Consider the following 26,927-nt stretch of genomic DNA (forward strand, 5'->3'; position numbering starts at 1 on the left):
TGAGAGATAAAACTATGAGAGACTTGTCGAGTCGGCGGGATTTTTCGTATCTGCTGGTGTAGTTAATGATGAGACATTTTGAATTATTCGTGCGCTTATTACATGCGTACATTATTGTCTCACGTATTACTGTATTATATAATCCGCGGGTACTCATTTGATAGCGTCGTTTAACTCTTCCACTTGCTCCCGACCGTGCTAGAGACTAGTCGAACTCTCATGCCACTCTCGTCACTTGTGATTTTTACTACTGAATAAACTTTAGACTACTTTTATTAAATAAAGTGTTATACGGTTATTTTGTGATAAGCCCTATCCAAGTCGTCCATTTATAATCAAGAAACTATCAGTTAATATGAAAGGGTAAACACTGCATATATGATGTATGGATATCCGATACGACGTGGATAATTCTTAGCTGAACTTGACGCTGCCGTTATATCACGGATACACAATAAACTTCGGCTTTTCAACGTTAAAATCTTTATTTCGTTTGTTATGTATGTATGCATTGGTTTTTCTCATTTGTTCGTACTTTTTTCACATGATGATAGCGACTTGAAGACAATAAATAGAGACATTATTCGAAAAATTATTAAAAAAAAAAGTAGAGCAAATCTGCGCACCGCCGATCGAACCCCGCTTTCAAAGCGAGAATCGTTCGCGGGCGCTTGGCCGAACGCATATAACTCTTCTGCTAATTATTAATCGTACAGTATGGTATTAATATAATATAATATTACTTTTACATATATCATAAAACTCCGCTATTATATATCTTCTTTTAACAAGTAACAAATATATATATATATATATTTCTCTGTTATATACTCGGTAAAATGACGTCGCTCTCGATATTTAGTAAATGCAGCTTTCTCTCTCACTCGAAACTTCTGCGAATCCCGTCGCATTGGCCCGATATATGCCAGTTCGACGGGATCTGCCGACGCATCCCGTACTCTATTCTTTGTGCGCTGCCTCGCGTCCATGCATTTCAAAAGATCGACGAAAAAAAAACATCCCCCCAATATATATCTCTCTGTACAGTATACATACATGTAAGATACATATACGATCGACTTATATAAATTACAAAATAAAACGGACTTACGTACATATGCGCGTAAGAAAACACAATGGTGATCGATCGACTCGGTACATAATAGTATATAATAAGCTTGTATACACACACACACACACGCACGCTGCAATTGAACAAGTCTCCGTGATTTTAATCATCTTCTTTTAGTGTGTTATATAAGGCACTCGGTTAAGCGATACATAAGTCGGGCTGCGCGTCTCGTCTTCCCTCGTCGACGCGCACGTGTGCAGCAGTGGAGATTATGTTGAGTATACAATAAAGAAAATCAAAATTCCATTCTTGGACGGAGTCTCGAGCGACTCGCACTTACGTTTCATTTCGTCGCAACGATAAGAACCGAAGTCAGAGTGACAGAGAAAAAACGAGGTGTACAAGATCATGTCACGTCGATGCGGTGTAAAACGGAGCGTCGCAGTTTGTACAATGGTATGCGCGCGTGCAACGGTGAATATCGGTCCTAGATACAGTGTCGATAGTAGTAAAAATAATTTAAAATTAGAAAAACAAAATTTCCTCGTAAATATAATAATAGCAGTAAAAGATGTAGACATAGGCGCGCGAGTGATCGATCGTCGTCGAGCCCGTGTGTGCGTCGGTAGATGTCTGTTTTGTAGCGACGACGACGCGATGACGATGAGGCGCGAAGTAGCAGTCGATAATCAAATCGACTAATTGCGCGGGTCAACATGTATGCAACTGCAGCTCAGTTCGAAGATCGCGGCTTGTTTGGTGGATTATCGCTGCCTCGAGGCTCACTGCCGGCTGTTCTGCCACTCGAGGTAGAGGAAGTACGTGCTGGCTGCGTAGGCCACGTTGTTCAGCAGGCCAAAGACCTGAAATTTAGGCACATCATTCGTTATTAAACTATATAACTGAAGGATTTGAGGATCAATCATGAAATCAAGTATACACTCACCCCAGCAACGATGTGTTTCGCCCAAAAGGCACTCGCGAGTTCGGCCACAAACGCCGTGAAGTACAGCAAGGTGTAGAGGGCATAGTTGATCAGTTCCTGTACATCGAGAATGCCAAATATAAATATACGAGAAAGAATGAAAAAAAAATTCAACGAAAAACTATAACGACTTACAGAAAGTATCCAATTGATGGGTAACTTGAGGGCCTCTCGCAGGGAAATCAGGTAGATGACGCACCAGACGATGGTGACCAAGAAGGCCGTCGATGCGACGAAGAGGAACCAATGGGTACCGCCATAAAGAGCCGGAGAACCACAGGCGAGACAGATGATGCCCAGTATCTGGAAAAATTCAAGGATGCAATTATTAGTCGATTTGCCAATTATATAGCTTTCAAATATCCGCAGTTGTTCTATACGCATTCATTCAGCAAACTCTATGTGTGTATACCTGCGCGCCATTCTTCCTTTATCGGAGAAAACGAAAAAAATTCTTTTTATGCCGCGCATACGTATACGCGTGCGCTTATCTTATCGGGCGTGACATTATACCGCGAAAAGCCGGCTGAGATAGCGGAGAACGCGAAGCTGCATGTGCTCTCTTCGCAAAGAGGTTCGCGTGCACAATAACTCGGATGACTGTGCGGTTCGGCGGCTTGGATTACGGATTAAGAGGAATATTGCAGACAGACTAAACAATGCATTATTCGAGAGACGAAGTAAAAAAATCTTTATTGTTCGTTCATTCATCGATTATTCAATTGCTTCATTCTCTTCTCCCCAGCCAGCATAGCCTTGGCCCAGTCGAAGCTCGGCGTGTAAGCTCCGGTTCTCATCTTCGTCTCCATCTCTTCCTTCATCCTCCTGTACTCCGCCTCGTGGTCCTCGCTGGTCATCTGCCTTTTCTCCTCGTCTTTTTTCTCCACGGAATTCTCGGACGTTTCAGTGGTGACAGGCTCGACGAGCTGTCGAGCTTCGGGTACTTCCCTGACGAGCTTCTTCTCCAAGATCTTATCGGCTCGGCTCAGTTGTTCGCGGATCTTGCGAGATCGAGTTCTCCGCTGCTCCTCGAGTTCCACCAACGGTCGACGCTTCTCGTCGAGTTCCGACGGCACGAAGTTCTTCTTCTGTAGGAGGATACTTTCAGCGCGCTTCTCTTCGTTCTGACGCCAGATCGCGGACTTGGAGACGCGTCGACGGGCTAGCTTACGCTCGGCTTCCTGACGAGCCAGTATCTCTTGCTCCTGTTACGATTATAGAAACGTATATCAGTGCGTAAGAGATCGACGATTAGTTTTATTTCAGAATCGACCTTTAGGAACTTCTCACGGGCCTCGCGATGTTTTCTGGTAGCCTCGGCTTGTTCTCTCTCGGCCTTGCGTCGCAGAGCCGTGGGATGCTGTCGAAGGTAGTCGTCCTGCCAGCGGCTGAAGTCGAGCTTGCGCTTGGTCTCGCGCCAGGCGAACTCTTCGAACCACTCGACTCGTTCTAGGTCCTCATCAGCGACCTTTTCAATTGGTTCTACGAATATTCTCAGTGTCGACGGACCGTCCAGGACTGCCAATAGGTTCTTAGCGATACCTGTTGGGTTCGGGTAAATGCTGGCGCTCAGCTTTATCGCGTTAACGTTAATAAGATCGATATAGTTCTTAGGATTACTATTGAAAGAAGAAAGTATAATGGACACCTTTCCAGAGACGGTCTGCAGTAGAACCGGCTTCTCGGAGCTCCTTTTCAGATCCCACACCTCGAAGCAGCCATCCAGTCTGGCGATCGCAAAAAGTCCTGACCTGCCAGTCCAGCATCCCTCTCCGTAACCACAGTCCGACGATCTCCTCTGAAAGATCGGCGCCTCGGCCAGGTCCTCCTTCCACAAGGCAAACACCCTTCCGCCGACGGTTAAAAACACGTCGTCGAGATGCGGTGACTTGGTCATGCTCCTGACGATTCCGTCGTGCCAGCAACACCTGCCGATCACCTTGCAGCTCTCGCGATCGGTAAGGTCAACCGCGAAGGTCTGGCTCTCCCAACTGCAGCACAACACCTCTCCCAGGCTGGTACCCAAGAAGATCCGTCTGAGTCTTTCCAGATCGGCCTGGTCCCGTATGCTCAGGTTCGAGGACTCCTCGTTCTTCGCCAGCGGGAGACTGAAGCAGGTGATCGGTATGCGCGTGGCTGTCTTCGCGTTCTGGTCTTCGACGATCAGCTGGTAGATCGGGGAGATCGTCAGGTGGAGAGGACTTCGGAGCTCGGCAGGATTTGACAGAGCCGGCGGGAGGCTCCAGAAGAAGACGCTGCCGTCGAAGGAGGACGTGACGAAGTAGGCCTTGCGAGAGTTGCCCGTGTTGCGCTGGAAGTTACCGTCGGTTTCAAGACGGCACCAGGGCGGCAGCCACTGCAGCATAGTGACGCTCCGAGTCTGGGATTTTTCTCCGGATGCGGCGATCGTCGCTTCTATCAGCGGTGGTGTTCGATTGCGACTGCTTTGGAGATTTCTTTTTTTAATTCGTACCGATCTTTTTCGAAAAATCGCGTGTACTTACACGTCCTCGCCAGTCAGCATACGCTCGTTGATCTCCCACACCACGATCTTCCCATCCGCACAGCCTCCAACGATGACGTTCGCGAACCCCTTCAAAGGACAGAACGACACCACGGCGAGTCTCTCCTCGCACTTCAAAAGGGCTCTCGGTCTCAGCGGACTGTCCAGCGACCACAGAGCCAGAAGGGACTGTCCCATAGCCTCAGGGTCCAGGTAAGCGCAGACGATGACGTTCTCCATCTCGCAGTGCCAGGAAGCAGATATCAGGTACCTGTCCCCGACGCTCTTCAGGTCGATCAGACTGACCTTCTCTTCGTAGTCTCCAGGGGACTCGACAAAGATCGAGTCCCGGTGAAGAGCTGCCCCGTCAAGGTTCGCAACATCGTTGGTGTGGAGGTTGGTCGACGCGTTGAACGCCACAACGTCGATCATACTGCAGGAGTTCTTCTTCAGGAAATCGTTCAACTCACACCATTCGGCTGATCTTCTCTTCTGCAGCAGCTGTATCTCCTCCTTCGTCGGCTTCTTCTCCTCTTCTCTGTTCGACGATGAGCTTGAGCGTTCGCTCTGCTGCTCGTCCTTTGGGTTCTCCTGCAATCAGGTGGTTAATCTCTTCGTTCATCGAGAAAAGTCACGTTGCAAGGGTTGCATCACCTGTTCTTCCTTCTCAACGACGGTCCAGATCTCGACGAAATCCTCGGGGATCTCAAGCTCGTACTGGGTCCACTGGTTCTTGGGATTACCCGGATACGTCTGCGCCACGACGTCCCTGCCCTCGAGGTTCGTCTGACACGTCTTCTCGATCCTCGTCAGCTCCACGTGTTCGAAGCTCTCGTGAACGGGTACCAACTCGATGTAGCCGTCCCTGAGGTTCGGATGATCGGGTGGACGGTCGGTGAGTTTCCGTCGACGCCGGAGTTCCGAGACCGGCAGAGCAACATCTATCTCGTGCAGCGGACGATTGGAGCGGAGGAAAGCGTCGTTGAGAAAGTCTCCGGAGCCCTGGTCCAGCCATGGTCTCGGCTGCTTGATAATCTCGTCGCGGACACGGTCGAGGAGATTCTTGGTGACTCTGCGATTGTGGAACACCAGCGCCCGGGTCGACTCCTCCGTTAGGCAGACCAGGAAGTCTCCTGAAGGAGATCACCCTTGTGGTTTGTTCGTCTTAGTGAATTTTAGAAAAAGGCTCACACACACACCATAATCCTCGGTCTCGATCTTCTCCTTGGAGTACCCCAGCAGCAGGTCGTCCACGTCAAACGCCTTGATCTTCGCTGCGAGAGTCTCGTTCGCTTCTTCGAGCAAAAGCTTCCTGGGCACAAAAGCGTAGGGACACTCCAGGAAGACGTGCACCTCGACAGCGCAGCCCAGTCTCAGCTGCTGCTGTCGCGTCAGACGCACGATTTCGGCGCCGGATATCCTCGGGGGTGTGCGTTTCAAGCTCGGAGCCGTCATGTCGACTGGAAGCTATACGTACACAGGCGCCGAGCAGGCGGCGGCGATCGATCCAACTTTGCCGCCGCGTGGATACGCACAACGCAGGTGTCTCGTTGTGAAAATTCAGTTTCGCCGTCAAACTTTCTCGTAAAAGTATACGAGTAAAGGCAGACGCGCTGATGTATGTGCCTGTGCGTTACATAGCCACAATGTAAAGCATAGCTTCCGCAAAAAGTTCTCTCCTCTCGTTTTCAGACTCAAAGCGCCGCTAAGAACGTAATCACCGGTAGTAACAACAAGAACCGCACGCGAGAACCTGCCGTCGGTGCATTGTGATGTTGCCGACGGCGGTATGCAGTTCAACTGGACTCGGATATGTGTATAAGAATTTCACTTTCACCACGAGTGAGGTTTCTTATTTAGCGCCGTGTATGTCTGTGTTGGACGATATACGTGTATATGGGTAAAATTAGATTTTCGATTGATAAATGTTATATAGTCAGTCTGGTCACACTCTTGCCTTTCCGAATTCGGCCTGTTTATATAAGGCCGTAAAAAGATAATGAACTACTCGTTCGAATATAGACTTTGAGAGTAATGCAGGTGCAAAACTACGACAGCTTGTGCATGTGCTTAATGTAAGAACAGCACGAGAGAGTCGTGCAAAAAGTAAAAGACCGGCGGCTAAATGCGCGCGGAGTAGACTGAGAATAAAAATAAGTGGCGGGTCTAAATGGGCTACTTGTGGCGGTAATCGAAAATAAACAGAATGGCATACGGGACACGTTATTGCATCTGGATTGTATTTTACGCTTTACTTTTTCATTTTCTGTGTAAAAAGTTCATGTAATTCGAGTAATTCTTCCATGCAGCAAAACATACATCAGCGACGAGTGAATCGTGCATCGATCGTGTCTCGAGGCTGGAAGAATCTTTTTTCTCGCTGAGCTACACCAATACAGCGCCGTCGGCGCGCGAATGTCACGTGGCTAAATATAAATGTTGGTAAAAAAAGAGCTGCGACGAAGAAAAACGATAGCGACGTCGGCGCGATGTGCATCGAGCGGTCGTTTAGAACTTGTTGATGTGGAGAGGGAGAGAGAGACGGTGTTCTGTTACACATTTATTTACTCTGTCTGCTCGTTTTGTTTTGGGTTTTGTAAATTTTGAGTTAGTAAAGTACGCTTTTTATAGATAAATATCACAGTATTTATGCGCACATGTGCGGTTAAAGTGGATTATTAAAGATTTCAGAATAACGACGCGGTAATTAGTACTTCGAGAAATCCAGCTACAGCTATTCATTAAACCAAACCTATATTTTCCATCGGTCGCTCCAGCATACTCACATCGATCGAATAATCGCAGAAAACCGGCATTTTCATCTCGAAAACCTCTATAGCCGCATCTCGCTATGAAAACGGCTTACAGTCCCGCGCCGCGCCTCGTCTCGCCGCTAAAAATAGGCGAAAACAAGCGTCGCCTATATATACACGCACGACTCTCCTAAATTTCGTTCTTCGCTCCATTAAATATCAATCTCTCCCGCAAGACAGTTCGTAAATACGATGAGAAAATTCAATTCCCCTAAAAGCCGTAGACCAATTATTCTCGGCCATGACATCATCGACTCGGAGCTTCTTCCTATAAACACCCACACCGAGAGCCTCGTTTCCGGTCAGTCGTGTATAACAGCCCTTCGATTCGTCTTCGACTCTGGCGTCGGATGTATAACGCAAGGCGCGCGTGTATAGAGAGAGAGAGAGAGAGAGAGAGAGCCGCGCCTCTGCACGGCGAGCGAGAATAAGAGGAGGAACGACGCCGCCGGCCACGACGAGAAAGAGCCAATGACCTACATGCTGCAGCGCCGAAGAGAGCGACTCTTCTGTACAATTCGCATCTGTGTCACCGCGGCGTTGGTTTCATTTCTTTTCCCTGTTGATCCCGAGGACGACTACGCATCGGTATTGTTGTTGCGAAATTGTCGTTTTTACGGTGAGAAGAGTATCTGTAATTAGCGTTAATATTAACTCTCTCTCTCTCTCTAGTATCTAGTCGAGGAGTGTAAGAATAAATGATCTCTCAACTGCGGCATTACGTAAGAGAGGCGTCGGTTTTTATGATGTTTCGGCGAAATTTCGCGTTATTGGCGAGAGAGATTATTGTGTATTTCAGCTGGGTTGGATCGATGGTTCCGGTTAATCAGTGCGCTCTTTCTTGGATTAATGAGAGCGTCACCGATGAATCGCCGGAAAAGAGTTACCGTTATACGCACAGCCTCTTCTCGTCTCTGTGTTTGTCTTTCTCCCCCGACACTTCCGTCCCTCTTTTCTCCACGCCGGAAGGCAAAGAAAAAGGATCTTTTCAAGTTCTTCGAGCCTTTTATCTGCTACTAAGTTTCCGAGTGTTAACAGGTGTACAGTTTCTCAATTCGCACATCAGAATTATCAGTTTTTCTTTACGGCGCACATTTGAATAACGAGCGAAGTCGCTTTCGAGCATAAATTTACGACGGTATTATATCGCGCGGCGCATTACAAAAATCCTCGATGATGTCACAGTAGTGCACAGACATCGACATCTTTTTTTTTTAAATCCGATGTCACGGCGTATATAGCGAGCTCTCCTCTTGATTAAAAATTATAACTTAAACGTTCGCCGCAGATTGACTTTCTACGCTTAGGTAACAGTAAGTTCAAGCTAAAATGTTCAAGCCCAGTTTATGAAATCACAGATATAGTCGTTTGTACTTTCGAATAATCCAAAATCTCGCGCGAAACCCTTATAAAATATCCGCGATAATACCAAGCGAATATGCAAATCATCCCGTACACCACAACACTCTCGTCCTTCTATATCCACGTCGCGTGTAATTTACATCTCTCTCTCTCTCTCTCTCGCGAGTGCAGCGCCTAAGTAACGGTATAACACAGCAGCGCACACGCGGCCATTTATGTCGATATCACGAGCTATAGGACTCTCGCATAGGCGCGGCGGCCTTATACTTCCTTTGCCGGATGGCTTCCAGTGTGATTTTCGAAATTTTCGATCCCGAGTGTACTTATACCAATATCTGAGCTTAAGGCTGTACGAGAGAATTATTTTGGCCGAGAGTTGGAAATTTTACGAGGCGATCTTATATGGGAGGAGGAAACTCGTCGTCGGTCGCCTAGAGCTTCTCCTCCGAACCGGTTGTCCCGTTTTTCAGAGACCGATATACAGCGTCATTTCACTCCGAGAATCTCGAGTAACGCCTGCACGTATACATCCTTTTTTCCTTCTTTCGTACGCACTTTTCCGCGACGGGAGTATGTGGGTCGAGGGAACGACGAATGAGCCGGTGCAGGTTGCTTTCGATTCGCTTTTTTTCAATTTCTGCGGCAATGGAAGAGGTCAAGTTTGATTTTTGTAATAGCTCGTGTGTGAAAAATCGCGTTCTATTCCGAGGCGTGATTTTCCAAGGCGAAGCGTCGTCATGTCCCAAAGAAACATACTCGCGCACAAGCAAGAAACGATCATCGATTATATCATTAACAAAAAAAAGCCACGTGTATGTACTCACACACGTTCTAGTTTTTTCCGACAGGATACGTATTAAAAATCAAACGCTGCATAGCACAAGGACATACTCTACGCTGCACGACACACCATAGAGCACATCTTTCCCTCGATGTTTGCGCGACGCGTTTCTATACATACAGCAGCTAGTATAGCTATATACGAACGGAAAAAGAGCCGTCGCGAACAGAAATAAGTAGGCGAATCGCGGCCTTGCGAAAGTCGCGAATGTGTGCGTGTGTAAGCGACGGATTTGGCGGAGGAGATTTTACAGAGCCGATGCGGTCTTTTTAGGCGAGCAAAAAGTGAGATGAATTATATTCCAGCGACGATCGCAGCGTTGAATTCGCAATTCTCGTCTCTTCTCAGCATCGTCGGAAGAGAAAAAAAAGAAGCTATACACACACACACACACAGAATGACGTGCGTCATGCAGCAGCAGCGCGACTAATAATTCATATATTAGCCGCGCGCACTAAACGCTGCTCCGCGAGGTATACGTTTGTAAACCTCGAGAGCGTATTACGCAATGTGCTGCACCGTAGAAAATCCCGCGAGCGTATTTTTAGAAAATTTCACGAAACCTCCTGATGCACATACACAATCGAAAAACCTATATTCTCTTTCAACGATGCGAGTGCGGAGCCTATGCGCGCGTAAGCCGTGAAAATTCAAAAATAGCGGGGCTGTGTACAGTATAAAGTAAACGTCGTTTCGCGGACGGAACGTCATCCCATCGGATATAGTAAAGCCAAAGACACAATATCAGCGGAGCGAAGAGGAAAAAGAAGAGGGTGATCGAGTCGTCATCGCGGCCCACTTGGATCTCTCTCGCAGCATCCATATCGCATAGGCGGATCTATTGCGCAACTAATTTGTCGACACCCACGCGTTTCATTTCGTCGGTGCGTACAATTACGCGTGGGATAAGGAAGTCGCCGGGTGACCGTAAACGGACTGCTACACTGTGACCTTCGGGATCGTCCTTGCGAAATTGCTGGTTTTTGGGGGATTTGAGATGTGTGTGAATCAGGTGTGTGGGTGAGGTGGTATGCGCGGCGATTTGAAACTATCGGGATGAGTGCTTTGACCTACTTATTGGAATATTGATATTCTCGATCGTTAAAAATAGATACCATAACGATTTTATAAGCTGATCGTTTTCTTAATGTTTCTCTCGTGCCCATTATATGTCTATGAGCTTATCTCTGCGTCGAGCGTTAGGAAAAATACGTTTTTCGTGGGTATAATCATCGGCAGATTATGGCATCGATTATACACGTCGTATTATTATAGAATCGATTTTACAGCTTAAAAGCACGCTTTTATTACACCAATAACACGTGACTCCGTCAGCAGCAAGCTGCACTCCGATAATCGATACACAATAATCATTTCCCCGTAAAACGCAACAGCATAATTTATGAATAAAAATATCGAAGAATTAACTTATAAAAATAACGCATTACCGCGATTGCATAACCGCTCCATTTAAAGCTCTATCTCACGGTGTATACCTATATGTATATAATAAAGCTGCGACATACACACGCATTAGCCAGAGCAGAGGGGTGACTAATCGCGAGACAAAAAAGACTATATACCCGAGAGCATACACACATATAATACGCGCAATCCGATCATCCATTCGATTTATGTGTCTATATAGCACAGGCCGAGAGAGGGAGAGCATATCGTGCAGATTTGTCGTGCAGCTAAGTGGAGGAATGCGAAGAGAGCAATAACAGACACGATTTTTCGCTCTCTGGCATGTGTAGAAGGAAAACGTCGAGATATTTTTCTTTTTTCTCTCGCGAAGGCTGCCGGACACCTGTTACGCGCGACGCTCGACGGGTGGGATATTTGAAGAGAGAAAACAATATTGTGACATGTGTATAAGCATATATAGAAATCGAGGTTTATGATGCATTGTGGACACATACTTGGCTTCGTACGTCCTGGCGCTTGCCAGAAATCGCTTAAAGAGAGCTACCTGATGCTCTATAGATTAAGCCGAGCAATAGAATTAAAATTCCGAGCTTTGTTCAAGCTCAAGTTCACTCGTACCTATGTTCTTCTCGATGTTAAAAATAAGACACACGGCAAGACAGAAAGTACACAAGCACGCTTTACAGGCCATAAGCCGAACCTCTAATTTTCGCGCGCGGGTGGCCAGAGAAAGAGAGGGTCTGTCCCGCCTCTCGGCGCAATCGATAAATATAGTCGCTCGCTCGCTCGCCCGTCCGGGAATATACAGATATCGAGAGCGACGGTATGGCGTTTCCCACGCGACGATCGCCGCTGATTAGCTTTGAGCTATGCGCGGCTGTACACATAAGGTATGTTATATGCGCGAAGAAAAGCACGAGCAGCGGCTATAGGTCTCTAAGTACCTTTCTCTCGCGCAGTCACCCTGACCGGAATCATCGCGCGTGTGAATTACTTTGCGTCACACGATGGGATGTACCGAGTGTGACGTGTGTAATTATTAGTAAAAATTACTAACGCATACAAGCTCTTCTATCATGGGACAGTTCATTCTCCTAATCCAGCCACAGCACACTCGGTGTGCGCAGTGTGACAACGAGGCCAAAGCGGAAGCTCGACTCTACTATGTATATCATCGCGTCCGCGCAGCTATAGCGTATTATATGCGACTGTCGCTTGACTCGAGAGAAAAGAAGCAGACGCTGCTGCAGGTGGTGTCAGGAAGATACGAAGCGGAAGTCCAGCGCGACGAGTCGCGTGTCGTATAATGCACACGCTTCGCTCTTTTATATATATGTATACCCTGATGATGCCAAGTTCTCGTTTCTTTTCTTTTCTCGTAGAGAGACGAGCTTTTGGCACGACGTTGACATCTTGTTCTTTTTTTACGAAAATTGGCGAGAAGCTCAAAGAGTATTAATTTATGAGGTAATTGCTTTTTTTAAGTATAATAAAGTAGGATAATCGCAAGCTGTGTGCATGATTCACGAGGTGAGCTATATCAGCGAGTATTAGACACGATAATGGGAGGTGTCTGCGATAAGAAAACAATAATAACGAAAACATGCGCAGCGATACTATCGACGACCAGAAGTCAATTGCTTATACGTATTAATAAAATTAATCGACACACATTTCACTCAAATTTCGCGCCAAAACGTAGCCATTCAACTCCTATCCGACAAGCACAAGATTAAGAGAATATAAAAATCTGAAAATATATATATGCAAGCAAAGCAATCAGAGGTAACGACTCTTCGCCGCATCGTCGTCGTCGTCGTCGTCGTCGTCGTCGTCGCTATCTCTCCGCACAACGACTCGCGACGACAAGCGTCCAAGGACACATTGAATTCTTAATGAGACGTGTGTATACGCTCTCTTCGATACCGTTCTTCACTGCGTCGCGTCGTCGAAGGCGCAACGTTTGTAGTTCTCATAGAGAGCTATGTGGCACGCGTGCGACTGGAATTTCGAGGAGGATGTGCAGCAGTGTGTCTCTCTCGAGACATCCCGTTGCTTTTTCAATCGGCTTTTTGGGAGAATCGGTCAGCGGCGTAAGTATATACACGTGCGTTGCCTTTTGGGTCGATGTTCTCTTTTATAATCGAAGAAGACACGATCCTACTGATGGCTTCGCTGTGTCGATACCCATAGGCTCGACAACAGCTGACCGTCGGCGTTGAAGTTCATGACAAATTCAATACCTACAGCCGACCTTAGGGAGGAACGGCATTGTACGTAGCGCGAAAAATCGAAGTCCCTCGCACGTGAGGGTATATTACTCGCAAACGCACGAGTCTCGAATTAAAGCAGGCTTTCACGATCTCTTGGCGTATCCGATGATTAGTTGGATATCTCTCGCGGGGTAACAACAGGCTGGAGAACGATCGGATCACGCGCGCTCATTTGCGCACCGCTAAACTCTCTCTCTCTCTCTCTCTCTCTCTCTCTCTCTTTATTATACATATAGCGTTCGCGGATCTTCTCGAAAACGCCGCGGGCCCATCAAGAGCCGTCGTCGATTCTGTATACAGGCTTATCTCTCGTGAATGCGACAACGGACGCCTGATAACGAACGGAAGAGGCGTGGGAGTGACGCTATACGATTCCGTGAAGAATATAACACGCATAGTGGAGTTTGGATTTTAAGGAAATCGTGAATCACGCTCAAATCCGTAATCCACTGGCTTGCGGAGTGACTCTGCGATACGTGAGTTTGTCACACTGCGAGCTTTTCGTCCAGTCTTTTCTTCCACGTATAATGTATACGGAGTGGAAAACTCGAGGCATCGACACCTCATTAGCAACCTGAAGATCGTCGACCCCGAATTCGACAGCTCCTCGAATTTTCCGGAACGATAACCGTTTGCCGGCGCGCGTAGACTAGCATATAGTAGTCTCGACGGTTCTGTTCGCTCCGCAGTGTGCAGCGTATAAGTAGTAGCGCTCGATGCTTACCGTTACGCGCGAGAACTGCAAGTTTAACGTCACGCTGCTGCGCCGCTGCTGTTCCTTTCGCGTTTCCTCCGTTTCAATTACACGATGAGTTTTTTTTTTCTTCGCTTCAACCGTAAGCATTTCCATTGAGAATATTTCAATCAGCTCTGAGCGACAAATCGCAAGCTCGATTAGAATTTTCAATTCACTCGCGAACGCATTAGCTCGAAAATAGAACGCCGCCTTTTTTCTGCCCGTTATACATGTATACATCGCAAAGGTTTTCTCCTTCTATATTATACACACGCGTTGCACTATACACACTCCAGCTTATTCGCGGAGGAGGCGCGACTTGTCGCGCTCTCACACAATAGAAGAGAGATAGAAAGCGAGCTGTGCGCGCGGGGCTGAGGTTTATTTTAAAACCGGCTATACTGGCGCCGAAGCCGAGTTCCGCGGTTTTTCGCGCGGCCCTGAAACTCTATCACGCACAATGAGACACTCGGAGCCAAGCAATTACTACACGTGTCCGTGAAAAATCGCTAGACTCCCCCGCGCGCGCGAGGGGGATGTCTTGGAGAGAGGAATTTGTTATTCGTGCTTAATTTCATGCTTGAAGAAAACTCGAAGAATTTCGTGGATTTTCGATCGTAGCTGGGTGAACAACGTCGTCGGCGCGCCTATATACGATGCAGGAATGCCGTTGAAGTCATCGCTGCCGGCTACACAAACGCTTGCGTAAGCTACCGGTTTCGTTCGAGCGCCGATACAGAATCCGTAGGCCGTATAGTCTCTCTCTCTCTCTCTCTCTCTCTCTCTCTCTCTCTCTCTCTCTCTCTCTCTCTCTCTCTCTCTCTCTCTCTCTCTCGTACACACATGCGAACACCGGTACTGTACACAGATTGATATTTTACGACACGTTGCTTCGATTTTTCCCGATGTCTGTATGAGCTTCAGTGCCGACGACTGGGGGCTGAAAAGTTCCTTGTCATATCGATTTTTGTAGAACAGTACAGTGTGACAAAGCGTCTTCTCATAAAAGCGTGCGTGTATTCTCGAATATCTCGAGAGAAAATAAAATAGTCAATGGAGAAAAAGCTCTCGACGCCCACGCGCGTACAGGGCGGTAACACGAAGCTCTCTTTCGCGATGAATCTTCGTGTATCGGTGGTATATTACGTCAGGCCAAAATAAAGGACGACATACCGATCCCCGATGCTTGTTTTCCTCGATTTCGGCCTCCTCCGCACACCGAACTTGACACTGCGGGGCGATATTATTATTACGTCGGCGTATGGTTATTACGAGAGAGACTGAGTGATGATATGGTCGTAATTATTACGTGCTCAATTACAGCGGAGAGTACGTCGGCCGTATACGAAATAGCCAGGACAATAATGGCGATGATTCACTCCCGACTTGTACATCTCTCTGCTGCTCTTCTTCTAAATCATTTCTATAATTAGCCTCGAAGCTTTGGATACAAGTTCGAGAAAAGTATGCAGGAAGGGCTTTAATGAGCCATTACGAGACGTTATGCATTCGTCGTGACTAAATAATTCGACGGAAGCTGCTGCCGCTGCTTCTCTATCTCTCGAGCAATTATAACAGACCAATATTTTTCTAGAGACCAGTGAACAGGATTAACAGTAAAAGATGCTAATTTTACTGATTGATTTACGCGCCGACGTATACTATAGTGGAATCCTGTATTCGCAATTTCCTAAAGCGGCGAGTCATGAATCGCCAAAGAAACGTGTGGGTCCGACAGGGGGAAAAAACCGTAAAAGCCATTCGCGTAATTAAGGCCGTGAACTTGTCGAAGGCTGTATGTGCGCTGCAGGTATACGAGACCGTGAATAGCTTTAAAAAATCGTTGGTAAGGTGTGTGCGATTGAATGGAAAAAAGGAAAGAAAGAAAATCAGTTAGACTGATTTGCTGGGATTTCAGCTTATTGGAGGATCAGAAAGGGTGTGGTGAGGTTTAAGCTATGATACGTCTTTGCTACTTATTATACAGATGTACGAGGAAAATCGTCTTGAAAACGGCTATACTAAAACATTACCTGTTGCGCCGTCGAGAGATAATATTTGCTCAATCCACGGCAGATATATTCTGAAAGTCGCAATATTTGCCGAGAGCAATCGGTTATATAGGCTGTTATCGCCGACAATGGAGAGTATAATACGAAAATATTGACCGATAGATAGACACTCCGTAATCGATAAAAAAGCCCTAATTCCAATGACCTAACCGTAAACTTCAAGCTCGATCTGCCCTCCCCCGAACGCGCAGCTATATACTATTTCCGTCGAGCTAAAAATTCCCCTCGTAGACTTAGGCGTGTCCATGCGCCGATCTCACAATGTATACACACATGCGCACGAGAAAATTCAAAGAAAAATAAGCACACGCGATATCGAAAATACATAACACTCACCAGCTGGGCGATCTTCAGAAGTCCAGGTATGCTGCGGAAGTAGAGCGGGTTGAATCTCAGAGCGAAGGAGCTGCCCTGTCCGGGATCACCTGGTTTCGCCGCACCGGCAGGCCTGCTGCCGTCCTGAACAGTCACCGTCACGCTTTCCGACATCATATCTCGTTTTTATATTTCCCTCGAAGTGACGATGTGTATGTACTGCACGACGAACGAGAGAAAAAATTTTATACGTATACCGAGGCAACACCTGTTGAGAGACGGAGGAATAACCGCGACGACGACGGATAAAGTGATATAGGTGCAGGATGTATGGAACACACTACTGGTCGTGCATACGTACCGCGCGAGACTAAACGCGCGCGAGAGTCGTCGTAGCGCGGGGAATGGGGATCGTCCCCCTACCCTACTCCGTTATAGCCGCTCTCTCAAAACGTGTCCCTTCCCTTTTCTCACCGCCGCCGGTGTGTTTCCGTCGCGTCGGGTCTATCGGCCTCTTTTTCGAGCTGCTGCGCTAAGTACTGCTCTGCAGCTGATGACGATGATGTTTGCTCGAAATTTTCTTATCTGCGAGAGACCGCTGTGCGATTGTTGTGGCACCTGTGGCTGAGAGAAATGATTTTTTTTTTTTGGAGGGGCCAAGTTGTGTGATTCAGGATTCAGGATAAGAATGTAGATTATATCGTATATGAACGTGGTTAGTCTCGTGTTATTGACTTTTTATGATTGATCGCTGATGGTTCCGTGAATCATTTTTTACTCGGAAAATTTTTAATATACAGTTTCATCCCGCTAATTTTGTATTATTCTATATCATATATGTTACTGCAGTCACTATTTATAGCAATTCTGTGCACATATCACTATACAATAACAATTTTGTTTTTGTTGAATATTCACTCATTCAAAAATCGCGCCTTTTCAAACACCTACGCGAATTCGAAGAAAGTCCCTAGAAATCTAGAATTAGTACATTCATTTAATCTCTTATCTCTAGGAACAAGGCGAACAGTTCCCAGATCGGCCGTAGCCGCGCAGTGACAAGCATTTTCCGAAATCACTTCGGAATTTGTTTCCAGTTTTTCAATTTTCGCCGAGGTACTCAATAAACAATCGCATTTACATGAGTTCATAGTTCATCTACAGGTCTCCGGAGTCCTTTGTGGATCAAAATATTCAAAATGACGTTGACAAACAAGGTCGGTGCTGTTTTCCAATTTTAATCTAACCTTAAATTCTTAACGATTACTGTCGCTTTATTTGCCATCAAAATGTATTTATGATTTTCAGATGGAAATCGACGAGAAGACGTCGAAGGGCGAAGGTTTCAAGCCCTACTACATCCAAAAAATCGAAGAGCTGCAGCTCATCGTCGCCGAAAAAAGTCAAAACCTTCGTCGTTTACAAGCACAGCGTAATGAGCTCAATGCCAAGGGTAAGGTTTTACACGAAAATTCCTTTTTTTCTGCGTAATTGGTAACTAAACATCCTAATTACCATTTTTAGTGCGTATGCTCCGCGAAGAGCTCCAACTTCTCCAAGAACAGGGTTCTTACGTTGGAGAGGTTGTAAAACCCATGGACAAAAAGAAGGTTCTGGTCAAGGTCCATCCAGAAGGAAAGTTTGTTGTCGACTTGGACAAGAACATTGACATCAATGATGTTACACCCAATTCTCGAGTAGCTTTGAGAAATGAAAGCTACACGCTGCACAAAATTCTTCCCAACAAAGTCGATCCTCTTGTGTCCCTCATGATGGTCGAAAAGGTTCCTGACTCGACTTATGAAATGGTTGGTGGTCTGGATAAGCAAATCAAGGAAATCAAAGAAGTCATTGAGTTGCCAGTCAAGCATCCAGAGCTGTTCGATGCTCTTGGTATTGCTCAACCTAAGGGAGTTCTTCTATATGGACCACCTGGTACTGGAAAAACTTTGTTGGCAAGAGCAGTGGCTCACCACACTGAATGCACATTTATCAGAGTCTCAGGTTCTGAACTTGTACAAAAGTTCATTGGAGAAGGATCCCGTATGGTCAGAGAACTTTTTGTTATGGCAAGAGAGCATGCACCATCAATTATTTTCATGGATGAGATCGATTCTATTGGTAGCTCTCGTATCGAATCAGGATCTAGTGGTGACAGCGAGGTAATAATCATTTTGATCATCTAATGCTGATGTTCATAAATTGTAATTAAGCAATACTACATTTTAATTTGTTTGATTTGAACAGGTACAACGTACTATGTTGGAGCTGCTGAATCAGTTAGATGGTTTTGAAGCCACAAAGAATATTAAAGTTATCATGGCCACGAATCGTATAGATATCTTGGATCCTGCACTTTTGCGTCCAGGTCGTATTGACCGAAAAATCGAGTTCCCGCCACCAAATGAGGAAGCCCGTCTCGACATTTTGAAGATTCATTCGAGAAAAATGAACTTAACGCGCGGTATTAACTTGAGAAAAATAGCCGAACTTATGCCTGGTGCTTCTGGAGCTGAAGTTAAGGTAAATTATAAATCATTTAAATCAACAATTTCAGAGTTTATTTTTCGTATTGACTGATTTTTACGTTTCTATTTAACAGGGCGTGTGCACTGAGGCTGGTATGTATGCTTTGAGAGAACGCCGAGTTCACGTTACACAAGAAGACTTTGAGATGGCTGTTGCAAAGGTCATGCAGAAAGATTCGGAAAAGAATATGTCGATTAAGAAGCTATGGAAATAAATAACTCGAGATTAACTTTATTTGATGAACTATAATTTAATTTCATTGTTGCAAACATTTTATAAATTCATTTAATATGTATAAATAAAAAGGTATTGATCAAGAAATCACTGATTAGACTTAAGTAAGATGTACTACAGGTTGCTAATGCCTTTGAAACTCTTATTCTTTATTTCCGCTTTTGACGTTTCTCCTCTGCGAACATAAGGACAAAGCGTCAAAATCTGTTCGAAAAGTACGAATGTGGACTGTCAAAACTTACGAACTGTAAAATCTTCACTAATTTCTCCATCAATAATGCACAATATTGACCTTGATTTAACGATCGATCCTTGGAGTATAAGCGCGGTAAAAACATACCGCATATAGCATTGACTAACCTATAGAAATGTATTGAAGTGTGGAATTTTGAGATAATTAAAGCAAACTACTGTACTTTTTTTAGTTAATATGAATTGTTTAATAAAGAGCTTTTATAACACGATTTCGTCAGCTTCAACAAATGCAATTTTGCGCGTGGCTGAAATTTTCACAAGATTTTTTAAACGAGATATACATATATTTTTTTCGTGCTTTAAACAATGATTAAGACTTACAAAACAAACGCCTTGTATCTGTTGTCGACTGTTCATGCGGGAAAGAAAGATGTACACTTTACATCGTGGTAAAACGCGCTACATCGGATACAACTCGTACACACGCATTCGCATTATAATACAGAAACATCTTATAATACAGACGAAATACATTAAAAATCGCTTAGAGAACCAGATAATTGGCGAGAAAACAAAAAATCACCAATAATTAAAATACAATTGTGGTTATTCATTTTAAGTTAATGCCTACCAAGATATAATTACAAGTAAAGGATTTAATTAGAGAGTCTTGCCCGCGTTAGTAAGGTGGCTTGTGGAGTAGGCCGCGTTTTAAGCCGATTTTCAGGAATGTAGCTTCTGCTCGGTGTGGCAAAATCTACTGTTGGATGGAATTCCATTTTTTCTGGTACAAATACTTACTGGGACTCTACCTCGATAATCGTCATAGGCACTGTGTTTCTTATATTCTTCTCTTAAACTTTCTTTTCGTTGATTCTTTACAATCCATGCCATAGTCAGTTCCAACGATGATCGAGGCGAAATAGAAAATGCAAACAGTACAAATGGTACAAAGTCTTAGTTTCTTTTTATCTTTAAATCTTGAAAACACGCAGTCGTAGTCTTTTATGAATAAATTAGATCTATGAAAAGATTCGTAAAACATAGGCGCAATGATAAAAGAAAGAAGAAAAAAGAATAGAGAAGGAGAGAGGAAAATAAGGATAAAATTTCGCAATTAGTCTTCATAGAGGGAAAGGTTTCTTTGCCTCGCATATGAACACGAAACGCTCACTAAATTCTCTTGCACACCTTTTTGCTAAGTAGGTAGTGCTTTCCTCCGTTTTCGTATTTACATGTCACGCTTCTCGAAGCATATGAAACTCGTCAGGCGAGCATACGGAACTATCACAGTTCCTTCAAGAGGGCAGATTTAGCATTTTTCAGTTTGTCCAAACGTCGCTGTAGATGAGAATTAGCCGTCTCCAGTTCTTCCACTCTTCCCTGTGATTCCCGAACCTGTAGATATTTTCAAAAAATTAAACTCTAATTAGTTTCTCTAGCAAACATTTCTTATATTAAAAATAATCAATAACGCAAGAATGAGTAGTTTCTATTAACCGCATGAGTAATGGATGCAACTTAGGCGAGTGTGAAGATTAGAAGACGTTCGCTTCTTACGTCATTGTTAAAAATAAAGTATTCTATGACAACTCAGTTATTGAAATATATTTAGAACTTGCAATACTTGAACGTTGATTCTTTATATCTTTTATTCAATTTTTTGATCAACTTGAATGAATCTTTCTAAAATAGTAATTTTTGCGATATTGGGTTTCAAGGACTCTAACGCACTATGACGCATGCTGCTCGATGGCTTTGCAATAAAGCACAGCAGGATTAAACGTCAAGGCGTAATATTACATTAACTTATTTAAAAAGAGTTTTGAGTTCCAATAATGGTATTAAAGTTAAATTATTTTTTTTATTACGTTAATTTGTTTTAAATGGCTGTATTCAATTACCTCTCTTTGTAATTTCCGCTTTTCAACTTTTAGTTCATCTTCTGCTTTTTCTGAAGCTTCGGCTGCAGACTTATAACGAATTACTTGACTCTCCAATCTAGCTACAGTTGCTTGAAGTGTAGACATGTCTTGTTCTGCTTTTTGTAACTTAAACTTGTAATCTGCCAAGAGTTTATTAGCTTCTCTCTGAGCATCTTCTGAATCTGATAAGCCTAAAACAAGTAACACTTATAAATTATGAAAGTTCTGAAAAAAAATTAACATACAAGTGCAAAAGATATGTATATACCTAGCACAGAACCTGAGGATCTCTCAGGCCTCATTCTATTTCTTGCTTCTTCCAATTCTAGCCTGAGATGCCTAATTTCATCTTGTTGCTCTTTCTTCTCAGATGCAAACTTCCGCAGTCGCACATCTGTACAGAAAATTTAATAATACTGTTATTTGATAAATTAAAATTGTTAAATTTATTACTATCGTCAATAAGATGTATATGCATACCTAGAGAACCTTCTCCAGCATTTTGTAATAATTCTGCAGCTTCTGTACTGACTAGTACTCTCTTTCTAACAACAGGTCCATTCTCTTTTTGTGTTTCTTCACCTTCACTGCCTTCATCTTCAACTATTACCAGGCCATTTTCCTGTATTAGAGTATCTCTTTCTAAAAGCTGTGCCCTACAAATGTCTAAATCTTCTTTTAATCTCTGACTAAGGCGCTTAGATTGCTCTGCTTCACGATTCTTTTCCCTGAGTTCGCGGCGTAATTGGGCAGTCATTTCTTCAAGCTCTTCAAGCTTATCCTTCAATAAATCAACTTGATAACTGTAGGAAGACTTTTCATTGTCTAATTGAGCATTAGCTATCATTGCTTTACGGAATTTCTCCTCAAACTCTTTCAGTTCTATCTAAAAATTTAAATATTTCCATTTAGTTAATTTTAACAATACATTTATGAAGTTTTAACATTAATTACAAATACTACATACTCGAAGATCTCTGCCAAGACCTGCATCTTCCAAAGAATCTTCAGAAGATCTTCGACTTGACTGAAAATTGTTTGTGCCTGCAAGAAGCCGAGAAGCACGAACAGGGTCTGGTGTTACCCTCATGGCTCTGTTTGCGTCTGCTGTAGGAATTTAATAGATTAATAATCTGCAAAATTTTGTTATTTAAGTGTACATTTGAAAATTGATGATCCAATTTACCTGTACACATATCAAATACTCTATCTGCATTCTCCTCTGCTTCTTTTTGCTGTCTTTCTAACTCCCTCATTCGTATTTCTCGTGCCTCAGCTCTAGCTTGTCTTTTTGCAGCTAATCTTGCCTCTGCCTGTATAATCACGAAAATGTTCTTAGTAATATCTTAACAACAATTTATCACCTATTTCTGCACTTGAAATACACACAAAATTTATCTACATACAGTAGATAAGTAATCTTGACTTTCTGCAGAGATAGGTTTTGATTGAATTAAAATGACACATAAATATTGGCTGCACAAATACATAAAATTATTGAACATAAAAAAACACAAAAAAAAACACAAAATCAAAGCTTACTAAAAGCTTTCACAAACTAATGATGAGATCAAAAACTGAAAATGACACTGCTAGCTGATGTGTACCTCTTTGGCAATCTGGTCGAGTGCCTGGTCCTCGGCAGAATGCCTGGTGGTGGTTCTTCGTCGTCCAGCCACGGATGTCTCCATTCTCACGCAATTTAAGGCAGAGTGCTAATGAATCCTCTACCCTTTCTTATTACCAAACACCACTGGAGACAAATCTGTCTCGCGAAGCAGCACACCTCTGTCACATCATCGCAGGACAGCACACTACTATTGACAAACACAAATATAAAGCCCCAATTGTAAACTAGATTACCGTAGACAAACACAAATAGAGGTAGGGAAGGACAGTGACAGAATGAGAGGCAGCCTACCATTTGAATCTAAGACATAAAACTCTTTAAACAAATTAACAGTGTCTCTTTTTCTTTCTATTTAGATAAGTACTGTGAAACAGGTGATAGATGAAAAAGCATCTAGAGAATCTAACGCTTATCAGAATATCCTGACAGACGGGTGATAAAAAGAAGAGTATATGAATTGGCTATAGTGAATGGTAAGGCTTTTTATCAGCAGCCGCGTTTCGCCTCCGATTATAGGTACATATTCGCACAAGGCAAGAGAGAGAAAGACGGAAAAACAAGGTGTCGATTCATTAAGCTCAATTGAGCGGCTCGTTCTTTTTTCTTGCTAATAGCCGTCGTCTCTCGCTGTATTAGGTGCATTGAAAAGGGTCAAAGCGAGTTGCTGAAGCATCGGGAAAGAGAGACACCGTACTGGGGGTGTAAGACGAGAGTGAGAGAGAGAGAGAGAGAGAGAGAGAGAGAGAGAGAGAGAGAGAGAGAGAGACGGAGCTACAGAGAACGACTGCCAAATAAAGCTCGCGCTCGAGGAAAATCTCGGGCTTACCTGCGCATGCAAGAGAGAAATCGTGTCCGCGTAATAGGAAATCAAGGTTCCTAGCTTCTTTCTTTCTCGAGGAGACTATATTATCCACGTGGACGGCTTCGCCGTCGTCGTCGGGCTATGTAACACACGGTCGGAAAGAGAGAAAGAGAGAAAGAGAGAAAGAGAGAAAGAGAGAGAGGAAGGATGAGTAGTAATATAGTAGTATATATACCTATAGGTTCTATATCTATATTGGTGCGAGCAGGAGAGAGAGATGGAGATACTCACGAGGATGGGCGACGTGACGAGTATAGTAGGTTATACGGGCGGGCTTCTCTTCCTCGCTGCACCACCTTCTAACCAATATAGAGATCTTTCAACCCACTCGGCCTCTGCAGTCTGCACACGGTCCAGTCGCCTCCGCTCTCTAGCCGGCGACGACGAGCAGCATGACTACTCCTGCCTCCTGGTGCCAGGCACTTAACGCATCGTATTATATCAGATGTAATATATCAGCGCACACACCTAGATATCTTGTGCGTGAGCAGAGGTTTAACCGGACGACGACGACGACGACGACACACTCACTCGCGCTCGGCGAAGAGAGAGGGAGAGAGAGTTTATAGAGAAAGGAAAGAGAAAAAGAGTAGAGAGCGTAGCTTCTGAACTAGACACACACGGAGTTGAGAGAGAGAGAGAGAGAGAGAGAGAGAGAGAGAGAGAGAGAGAGAGAGAGAGAGAGAGAGAAGTAGTGGAGGCGCAGCAGGCAAACGTAAAAATAAATCGCGACACTATAAATACGATCGATCGAAATCGGAGGACGAGGAATCCCCGCGACGTATGCGTCCGCGAATTTTCGAGCCGCTTTGGGTACTTGCCGACGAGTGTGTTCTATTCTCTATGTATACACGCACACACACACACACATGCAGATAAGCTCTTCGCCGACTGGTTGCTTGTACACTGCAGTCTGTACACAAGCGTATACAATACAGCCACACTGCGTCGTGCTCTTGAATCTTTCCGTCTCTTTCTCTCTTTATCACTTTGGATGCGGGCAGCATAGAGGTGTGTGTACGGGAGCTGATTGCGCGAGAGCGAAAGAGACGGGATGATTTTCCTATAGCTACCTAACTATATGTATAGCCCTTCTACAACTACATGCTAGTGTATATTTATATATTTTTTTTAATAAGTATAGCTTCAACTTTTCCAAAGATGAGTGAGAGGCGATACATTATTGGCTCCTGCATTGGCTGCTCCGAAATGTATTTTGGAGTATGGCTAGATTTAAAAATAGAGACCAAATCTCCGATTAAGTTTTGATGTCATCTCCTTTGAAACACTAATATAATGATTTGCCATTTACGATTTTATGCGGCAAAAATGACGAATCCTGCTTGCAAATATCCATATAAGATAGTGATTTCATCGGCGCTAGCATCGATTTTTTCTAGACACTATATACGTATATTGTACGAACTGCAGAATCCTGAGCACAGTCAAGTGCAATTTTGCCAACAATCTAAATTCAAAATAATGGAAACAATAAACTGTTTTATCGGTAGATGCGACCTGATGACGTGTTGCTCGATTGGTATAAAGTCATATGTTCCATAACCTATGACATAATTCAAAACAATACACCGATAAGCCGAACTTGACACTATTATCGTTAACGTTAAATAAGTTTGCATTAATTAGTAATTAAAATGTAGTGGCAAAGGTGTGTAAGTCTTCTATTCTTTTACAATCAATCGTTTTTCCTTATTTCAGTGTGTAACTCGTGTGTGTTCAGTGTGTAACAAGTTAATTTAATGTCTGACGACCATAATTTTTGTTTGCATACTTGAATGATAAAGATTAATTTAATCCAGTTTTCTACCTTGAGTTGGAAAAATATGACTTTCTGAGTTGCCACGATGAACTTGGAGGCATTTAGAGACATTTTGGCCAGTACTGCATCAATATGCACTATTTTACAGTTCCTTTCTGGGACGTAAGTGTACTTGTTTGCTATATTTTAGTTACTGTATATATGCAATGCAAATAAAAGAATATAACTGATGATTGTCTTTCACTGTTAATAACAGGTTGGTGTGCATGAAATTTGCCAAAAACAAATCAACTGGAGATGCTTCTGGAATGACATTTGTAACTTGCTTTATGTCGTGAGTAAAAACATCTATTTGTATTACTTTTTTGAGGTGATTATTACCTTATTTGTTTACTATTTTCAGATGCAGTTTATGGCTCTTATATGGAATATTGATTCAAGATAAATCGGTTATGATTGTCAACATTATTGGATCATCGTTACAATTTTTGTATGCCTTTGCATTTTATATCTACACCATCCACAAGAAAATCATAGTAAAGCAGATGTTCCTAGCAATGACATTCATTGGATTCATGTACTTATACTGGATTGCTGCAGAAGATCAAGATCTAGTCACCAAGCGAGTTGGTTTCATAAGTTGCGCATTGACAATTTTATTCTTTGCTTCACCAATGACATTGCTTGTAAGTAAAAGACTTGTTATATGAGTCTTCATTCAAATGCTAATAACTTGTGATCCATTTCACTTTTTTTCAGGCTCATGTTATAAGAGTAAAAAGCGCAGAGAGTCTACCATTCCCTGTAATTATGGCTTCTTTCATCACATCATGTCAATGGTTCTTGTATGGCTGCCTCATCGACGATTTATTCATTCAAACTCCTAATCTACTTGGTTGCGTTCTTAGTGCATTTCAACTGGCGCTTTTCATTGTGTTTCCAAACAGGAAGGCGAATGATCAAGAACTTTTGATATAATGTTTTTAAAAACGAATCTATTTTCAAAAAGTATTTTATCTATAGAGACATAGGTATTGCAGATTATAAAAAACAGCAAGTTTTTGGAATCCAAGAAATCTTGCGAATTTGTGATTACTAGAAATTAAGGAATATGTATTAATAACTATTTGTACATAATGAACGATTGAACTAAAAACAAGTATATTATATATATATATATATTTATTTATTTATTTATAATAATGTAGAAAGAGGAAGTTGGTTTTAAAAGTGTCTCCGCTTAAAATGACCCCCTTATCCGAATATTCATGATTTCTCAACGCGTTCACGAGATTCCGGCATACTATTATACGAAATATTCCCGGGCTCCGAAAAATTTCTCATAATCTCTATTTTTAGCGTTGACGTTTGT

At 43.6% G+C, this 26,927-nt stretch overlaps 5 protein-coding genes across 20 annotated transcripts; 2 read left to right on the forward strand and 3 right to left on the reverse strand.

Moving 5' to 3' along the window:
• Positions 1 to 466: 466 nt before the first annotated feature.
• Positions 467 to 16,953, reverse strand: LOC100114912. 2 transcript variants are annotated; one of them, XM_016989351.3, is made up of 4 exons: positions 16,422 to 16,953; positions 2,193 to 2,360; positions 2,019 to 2,114; positions 467 to 1,935 (listed from the first exon to the last, which is right to left on the reverse strand). In XM_016989351.3, exons 1-4 carry the CDS (start codon positions 16,575 to 16,577, stop codon positions 1,855 to 1,857), a joined length of 501 nt encoding a protein of 166 aa, XP_016844840.1. In that variant the 5' UTR covers positions 16,578 to 16,953; the 3' UTR covers positions 467 to 1,854. The 2 variants fall into 2 exon arrangements, with proteins under 2 accessions (XP_016844840.1, XP_016844839.2); XM_016989350.3 differs by lacking the exon at positions 16,422 to 16,953 and adding an exon at positions 14,002 to 15,851.
• Positions 2,367 to 9,973, reverse strand: LOC103318015 (WD repeat-containing protein 63-like). 3 transcript variants are annotated; one of them, XM_008219062.3, is made up of 6 exons: positions 5,760 to 9,973; positions 5,215 to 5,693; positions 4,562 to 5,151; positions 3,706 to 4,501; positions 3,331 to 3,630; positions 2,367 to 3,262 (listed from the first exon to the last, which is right to left on the reverse strand). In XM_008219062.3, exons 1-6 carry the CDS (start codon positions 6,013 to 6,015, stop codon positions 2,765 to 2,767), a joined length of 2,919 nt encoding a protein of 972 aa, XP_008217284.1. In that variant the 5' UTR covers positions 6,016 to 9,973; the 3' UTR covers positions 2,367 to 2,764. The 3 variants fall into 3 exon arrangements, with proteins under 3 accessions (XP_008217284.1, XP_016844834.1, XP_016844833.1); XM_016989345.2 differs by having other exon boundaries at positions 3,331 to 4,498; XM_016989344.2 differs by having other exon boundaries at positions 3,331 to 4,501.
• Positions 16,954 to 17,290: 337 nt separating the features above from the next.
• Positions 17,291 to 19,627, forward strand: LOC100114873 (26S proteasome regulatory subunit 8). The gene is made up of 5 exons (XM_001608005.6): positions 17,291 to 17,617; positions 17,709 to 17,853; positions 17,925 to 18,562; positions 18,648 to 18,923; positions 19,003 to 19,627. Exons 1-5 carry the CDS (start codon positions 17,600 to 17,602, stop codon positions 19,141 to 19,143), a joined length of 1,218 nt encoding a protein of 405 aa, XP_001608055.1. The 5' UTR covers positions 17,291 to 17,599; the 3' UTR covers positions 19,144 to 19,627.
• Positions 19,577 to 24,855, reverse strand: LOC100114833 (leucine-rich repeat flightless-interacting protein 2). 10 transcript variants are annotated; one of them, XM_032600705.1, is made up of 9 exons: positions 24,007 to 24,849; positions 23,740 to 23,854; positions 22,891 to 23,097; positions 22,470 to 22,596; positions 22,251 to 22,390; positions 21,764 to 22,169; positions 21,552 to 21,677; positions 21,263 to 21,474; positions 19,577 to 20,756 (listed from the first exon to the last, which is right to left on the reverse strand). In XM_032600705.1, the coding sequence occupies exons 3-9, from the start codon at positions 22,972 to 22,974 to the stop codon at positions 20,646 to 20,648; spliced, it is 1,206 nt and encodes a 401-aa protein (XP_032456596.1). In that variant the 5' UTR covers positions 22,975 to 23,097; positions 23,740 to 23,854; positions 24,007 to 24,849; the 3' UTR covers positions 19,577 to 20,645. The 10 variants fall into 10 exon arrangements, with proteins under 10 accessions (XP_032456596.1, XP_008217153.1, XP_001608049.2 ...); XM_008218931.3 differs by having other exon boundaries at positions 22,891 to 23,100; XM_001607999.5 differs by lacking the exon at positions 23,740 to 23,854 and having other exon boundaries at positions 22,891 to 23,100; positions 24,007 to 24,855.
• Rag1ap1 (recombination activating gene 1 activating protein 1) lies at positions 23,278 to 26,730 on the forward strand. Of its 4 annotated transcripts, none has more exons than XM_031931639.2 (5): positions 23,278 to 23,386; positions 25,495 to 25,717; positions 25,812 to 25,889; positions 25,959 to 26,241; positions 26,315 to 26,730. In XM_031931639.2, exons 2-5 carry the CDS (start codon positions 25,641 to 25,643, stop codon positions 26,531 to 26,533), a joined length of 657 nt encoding a protein of 218 aa, XP_031787499.1. In that variant the 5' UTR covers positions 23,278 to 23,386; positions 25,495 to 25,640; the 3' UTR covers positions 26,534 to 26,730.
• The last annotated feature ends 197 nt before the right edge of the window (positions 26,731 to 26,927 follow it).

This window comes from Nasonia vitripennis, chromosome 5, assembly GCF_009193385.2.
Source record: "Nasonia vitripennis strain AsymCx chromosome 5, Nvit_psr_1.1, whole genome shotgun sequence".
Taxonomy (NCBI): domain Eukaryota; kingdom Metazoa; phylum Arthropoda; class Insecta; order Hymenoptera; family Pteromalidae; genus Nasonia; species Nasonia vitripennis.